The following is a 6,357-nucleotide window of genomic DNA, read 5'->3' on the forward strand; positions in this document are numbered from 1 at the left end:
TGGGATGACACTGCAGGCACGCAGCTCCGCTACAGCCAGACTGGCTCCCGTACTGCGGCAGTCCCCTGCCCTCATTTTCCTGGCTCACTTCAAGGACCCCGGGGAGCTGGCACTTCTGGCTCCACTCCGCTGTCTGTGTAATAAACTGAATCCAAAAACGGCTCGTTGTAGTCTGCTGGCTGAACCTGCCGGGCCCTGGCCTTGGCCACTGCGTGCCTGACCTTGAGTGTGGGGGGGCTGGCCTTCAGCTCTGCCTTCCAGTCCGTGACAGCTGTCACCCTGCACGCTGCCCACCTGCCGTGATGGGGGCCACAATGGCTTCCTGCCGGCCTGGGCAGGAGTGGGAGGGCGTCTGAGGTCCGTGAGTGCCTGGGTTCCCACCTGTCGGTCCTGGGCTGGCAGCTTCCCCACTGCCTCCCCTGTCTCTCCCTTACTCTGTTGGGCCGGGGACAGCAGTGGTGCCACCGCACCCCCCACTACCGTCTCCGTGGGCTCCCTTGGCCCTGAGTGCTGTTTTTGAAACAGCCCCGGTGATACTTTACAAAGGTTTATTATTTACTTGAAAGAAAATTACAGAGACGAGATTTTCTATCCAGTGGTTCACTCCCCAAATGGCTGCAAGAGGGAGTGAGAGTGGGAGAGAGAGGGAGCGAGCGAGCTAGCTTCCATCAGCTGGTTCACTCCCCAGATGACCACCGTGGCCAGTGCTGGCCAGGCCGAAGCCAGGAGCTGGAACTCCATCCAGGTCTCCCACGTGGGTGCAGGGGCCCAAGCACTTGGGCCACCTTCTACTGCTTTCCCAGGCTCATTAGCAGGGAGCTGGATCGGAAGTGGTCTCCACCAGCATTGCAGGCAGTGGCTGAACCCCCGGCACCACGGTGCAGGCCCCTGGTGACACTTTAAAGCGGGTGCTCACTGCTCCCCTGTGGGACGAGAGACTCGGCAAACACCCAGGTCACTACACCCAAGGGACCGCTCGTTCTCTTCCTCCAGCTTGCTTCTCCCGAAACACCGCCATCCGTCCCGTTCTCTGGCCTCTGAGGTCGACTTGGCAGGACAGCCGGTGGGCAGCCAGGACGGCGTTGCTAAGCCCACCTTACGGCCAGCGCGGAGGCTCAGTCCCGGGGAGGGGCGGGGATCAGAGCCCGGGTGTCTGCACCCCCACGTCTGCTGGGCACTTCTGAAGGAACCCCGAGGGGTCGGTAATTCCCACGCCCCATCGCCTCACTGTGACTGCCGGCAAGGGGGCTCCTGGAAGCCCCGGTCCTCAGATGGGGGCGGGTACCTGGGGAGCTGGCGTGGTTCAGCCGCCACGGCTCTCCCCCGGCTTGCACGCAGCCCTGACCCCTCCCAGCTCCTCAGGGCACCCTCTCCTTCTGGCCACCGAGCTCTGAGGGCCTTCAGACGCCGCTTCCTGCCGTCCGCACATGCACCCCGTGGCTGTAACCATTGCCTGTGCATGGCTGACTCAAGTTCACCCTGCAGTGTAGACCTGTCCCTTCAAAGCCACCGTAAACCAATGGGTTAAGCCACTGCCTGCATCCCCTAGGGGCGCCGGTTCTAGTCCTGGCTGCTCCACCTCCGGTCCAGCTCTCTGCTCTGGCCTGGGAAAGCAGTGGAAGATGGCCCAAGTCCTTGGGCCCCTGCGCCCACGTGGGAGACCCGGAGGAAGCTCCTGGCTTCGCCCTGGCCCAGCCCCGGCCGTTGCAGCCATCTGGGGAGTGAACCAGCAGATGGAAGACCTCTCTCTCTGGAATTCTGCCTTTCAAATAAATAAATTTTTTATTTTATTTTTTTTTTAACAAAGCAACAATGAATGGAAAAGCCTGCACTGCCTAAGACCAGAGGAGCTTAGAGTGAAGACAACAGAGCACCAAGGGCAGACAAGAAACAGACGGGAGCAGCACGTATGGCCGCTGCACCTGTGCCTCCCGTCAGCCTCCGCGACAGATTAGACAGCGGGGGACCCCACTGCTTGCTCATCATTCCAGGGTCAAAGCACGAAGCCCACAGCTCGCAGAGGGGGGGAACAGGGTCCGCAAGCCCCGCTCTGCACCCAGCCGGTGCAGTTACCCACGCGCGCCTCTAGGGGGCGCGAGCCGGCACCGCGGCTTCCGGGTCCGGAAGCCTGGTGCCCTCTGACCCCGGAAGTCCGACAGGGCGCAAAGTCGGCCGCGCTTCGCGACAGAGCCGTAAAGGCGTGCGGACCGGGAAGCATGGGGCTGTACGCGGCCGCGGCGGCCGTGCTGGCTGGCGTGGAGAGCCGCCAGGGCTCCATCAAGGGGCTGGTGTACGCCAGCAGCTTCCAGGTAGCGGGGCCCGGGGGCAGGCAGTTGGGCAGCCAGGGATCGGGCAGGGCGGCCCGGGCTGGGCGGCGGGCGGCCGGCGCCCGGCCCAGCGCGTCTCCCCTCGGCCGTGCAGAACGTGAAGCAGCTGTACGCGCTGGTGTGCGAGACGCAGCGCTACTCCGCCGTGCTGGACGCCGTGATCGCCAGCGCGGGCCTCCTCCGCGCCGAGAAGCAGCTGCGGCCGCACCTGGCCAAGGTGAGCGGGTGTGGACCCGGACGGCGAGCCCGGGCGGGGGCGCTGGGGGCGCACGCCGAGCCGGTCTGCCCCCCCCGCAGGTGCTGGTGTACGAGCTGCTGCTGGGGAAGGGGTTCCGCGGCGGGGGCGGCCGCTGGAGGGCGCTGCTGCGCCGGCACCAGGCCAGGCTGCGGGCCGAGCTGGCGCGGCTCAAGGTTCGGCGCGGCGTGAGCAGCAACGAGGAGCTGCTGGAGGCGGGCGCCCAGCCTGGCCCAGGTGAGCCGAGCGGGGCCGAGCGGGGCCGAGCGGGGCCGAGCAAGGCCGAGCGGGGCCGAGCGGGGCCGAGCGGGGCCGAGCGGGGCCGAGCGGGGCCGAGCGGGGCCGAGCGGGGCCGCGGGCGTGCGCGCTCACTGCCGGCTGCGCCCTAGCCGCCCAGGTGCCGCGGTTCGTGCGCGTGAACACTCTCAAGACCTGCACCGAAGACGCGGTTGATTACTTCAAGAGACAAGGTTTCTCCTACCAGGGTCGCGCCTCCAGGTGAGAGCTGGCCGCCCTGGGCAGGGGGAGGCTGCGCGCGGGGTCCCGCCCAGGCCTCCTACCTGCCCCCTGCTACATTCATACAAACATATATGGGGGCCTGGCACTGAAGCCGCCACCTGCGGAGCCGACATCCTGTGTGGGCGCCGGTTCGAGTCCTGGCTGCTCCACTTCCCAGCTGATGCGCCCGGGAAAGCAGCGGAAGATGGCCCAAGTGCGTGTGTCCCTGCCACCCACGAGGGAGACCGGGGAGACGCTCCAGGCCTCGGATCGGCCCAGCTCCGGCCCTTGCAGCCGTTTGGGGAGTGAACCAGCAGATAAATAAGTCTTTAAAAATATACCCCCCCATATGTATATATATACGGAAAAAGGGAGCATGACAGGGCTAGAGCGAAAGGTAACTCTTCCATCCACTGGTTCACTCCCCGAATGGCCACAACCACAGCGGCTGGGCCGGGCCAGAGCCAGGAGCTCCATCCGGGTCTCCCACATGGGTGCAGGGGCCCAAGCACTTGGGCCATCACGTGCTGCCTTCCCAGGCGCACCGGCAGGGAGCTGGATCGGAACTGGACTTGAGCTCCGGTGGAGCCGGGCCACGACGCCATCCTCAGCCCCTCCAGTCCCACATCCTGTACCCCTCAGGTCCCTCTGCCCCTGCCAGTCGCGGCTTGTCCTGCCAGCACTGCCTCGGCCACTCCCAGTTCCTCCCCGGCTCGCATAGGAGCCGCCCGTGTGGTCCAGCGTAGGCATTTACACCGCCACTGCCACGGTGTAGGCCCTCGTGGGCAGAGGCAGCTCAGCCGGCCCCCACTCCCAGGCCGCCGCCACGGGTGGCGCGGCCACGCCCCTGCGTCCCCAGAGGTGCCGGTCCCTCTCCCGAGGCCCCCTGCGAGCTCACACGCCAGGTGGGGCGTGGGCAGCGCTCCCTGCGACAGGAGCCAGCCCAGCCCTTCCGTCTTCTGTGAAGCAACCCCCGCCCCCGCTCACGCGTGAACGGTGTGGCTGGTGTTTGTGCCGTGTGTTTCAAACACGCCGACTCGTGTTACCCGCACGCCTGCCATCTCGCAGAAGTGCGGGCCGAGCCATGGCTCACGTCCCGCTGCTGGCATGTAGGATCCTGAACTCGCTTAGGGTAGCCCGAGAACCATCTTCTCTCCTTTTTAAAGGCAGGGTGACAGGGAGAGGAGGGGTCAGTGGATCGACCCTGTCTGCCGGTTCACTCCCCAAGGGCCCGCAACAGCCAGGGCTGGCCAGGCTCCAGCCAGGGGCTTCATCCGGGTCCGGGTCTCCCGCGTTCCCAAGGGCGTTAGCGGCCAGACGACCCCAGCTGGCGCTCGGCTGCTCCGCGCGTGACGTGTGAATGGACCCTTTCAGGCGTGGCTGCTCACTCTGGTCCTTGCTCCCTGCAGCCTGGAGGACTTGCGGGCCCTGCAGGGCAAGTCTTTCCTCCTGGATCCCTTGTTGCCGGAGCTGCTGGTGTTTCCTGCGCACACGGACCTGCACGAGCACCCGCTGTACCGGGCCGGTCACCTCATCCTACAGGACAAGGTGGGGAAGCCGGGAGGCAGAGGGAGGGCGTGCGTGTGTGCGCAGCCCAGGGCCTCTGCTCACCCAGCTGCCGTGCCCTGTCCTGTCAGGCCAGCTGCCTCCCGGCCACACTGCTGGCGCCCCGGCCCGGGGCCCATGTCATCGACGCCTGTGCCGCCCCGGGCAATAAGACCAGTCACTTGGCAGCTCTTCTGAAGAACCGGGGGTGAGGCTGCGCCCAGGAGAGGGAGGGGTGGGGTCTGTACCCAGCTCGGGACCCCCAGGGCGCCCTGCCTTGGCTTCGGGTTACAGCCGTGGCTCTTAGGTGCCGCCCGAGCTCCCCCAGTAACCCCACCTCTGCCCCTCCCCAGGAAGATCTTTGCCTTCGACCTCGACGCCAAGCGGCTGGCGTCGATGGCCACGCTGCTAGCGCGGGCTGGTGTCTCCTGCTGCGAGCTGGCCGAGAAGGACTTCCTGGCAGTGTCGCCCTCCGACGAGCGCTACCGGCAGGTCGAGTACATCCTGCTGGACCCGTCCTGCAGCGGCTCCGGTGAGGCGGGGAGACATGGCGGGGGCTCTCCTGGGTTTTGGTTTGCACTCCCCGATGGCCTTGGGACCCCCGGCACGTGCTCTTCCTCCTCAGGGATGGTGACCAGACAGCTGGAGGAGCCTGGGGCAGGTGCACCCAGCCCGGAGCGCCTGCGGGCGCTGGCGGGGTTCCAGCAGCGAGCCCTGTGCCACGCGCTCACCTTCCCCGCCCTGCAGCGCCTCGTCTACTCCACGTGTTCCCTGTGCCAGGAGGAGAATGAAGACGTGGTGCAGGCGGCCCTGCAGCAGAGCTCGGGCGCCTTCAGGTATGGCGGGTGCGGCGGGTGGGTGCAGTGGGCTTGGGCGCCCTCACCCCGCCCCGCCCCGCCCCGCCCTGCCCTGAGCTGCTGCTCTCCGCAGGCTCGCTCCTGTGCTCCCTGCCTGGCCCCACCGGGGCCTCAGCACTTTCCCAGGTGCCGAACACTGCCTCCGGGCCTCCCCTGAGACCACCCTCACGGGCGGCTTCTTCGTTGCTGTCTTCGAAAGGGTGCAAGTACCCAGGTGAGGGGGTGGGTGGGAGCGGGGCCTGCAGAGAGGGTGCCGGATGGGGGCACACGTGACTCGGGCCGTTTCTTCTAGCTCAGCTTCCCAGCCCCCAGCCCAGGCCCCGGAGCCGCCCAGCCCAGGCCCCAAGAGGAAGAAGAGACGGCGGAAAGCAGCAGGCGACCCCTGCGCCGCGCCAGGGCCATAGCAGCGGCCGTGTGGCCTTCGGAGGGAGCTGTGCTGTCCCCCAGCGACCAGACCCGGTGGCTGTCCCCTCGCTTGGGCTGCCCACGGGAAAGAAAAGGCAGGACAGGGCCTGAGATAGATCACAGTTTTTTATTCTTAATGACATAAGCAAGGAGAAAAATCTCACATTCATACTAAAAATTCCAACTAGACTCAACAGGAATTACGTCCGTGTGTCCGTAACGGGAAGCCCCTGCCCGGCGCACGCCGTCCACTCACCCTCTCACTCACTCGGGCCCTGCAGGGGCCCCTGGCCGCTGGCCTGCCCGTGCAGGTGCAGCTGAGGTACAGTGGCCGGGCGCGACACCTGCGGGTGGGGCGGGGGGGTGTCACGCCTACATCACATTGTTCCTAAAACAGCCCCAGGAGCGGCCCGGGCCACGCACAAGCAGAACTCCTAGCTACTCCTAGTCAGCATTTACACTTAACCACCTCAGTGAACCAAGCTTGAAG

General features: G+C 66.3%; 1 protein-coding gene across 1 annotated transcript; it reads left to right on the plus strand.

Moving 5' to 3' along the window:
• Positions 1–2,202: 2,202 nt before the first annotated feature.
• On the plus strand, positions 2,203–6,000 carry NSUN5 (NOP2/Sun RNA methyltransferase 5). Its single transcript, XM_062179672.1, has 10 exons — positions 2,203–2,309; positions 2,422–2,544; positions 2,625–2,799; positions 2,952–3,060; positions 4,470–4,608; positions 4,698–4,813; positions 4,959–5,137; positions 5,231–5,441; positions 5,536–5,676; positions 5,755–6,000. Exons 1-10 carry the CDS (start codon positions 2,217–2,219, stop codon positions 5,864–5,866), a joined length of 1,398 nt encoding a protein of 465 aa, XP_062035656.1. The 5' UTR covers positions 2,203–2,216; the 3' UTR covers positions 5,867–6,000.
• Positions 6,001–6,357: the final 357 nt, after the last annotated feature.

The sequence above is a fragment of the Lepus europaeus genome, chromosome 21 (genome assembly GCF_033115175.1).
Source record: "Lepus europaeus isolate LE1 chromosome 21, mLepTim1.pri, whole genome shotgun sequence".
Taxonomy (NCBI): domain Eukaryota; kingdom Metazoa; phylum Chordata; class Mammalia; order Lagomorpha; family Leporidae; genus Lepus; species Lepus europaeus.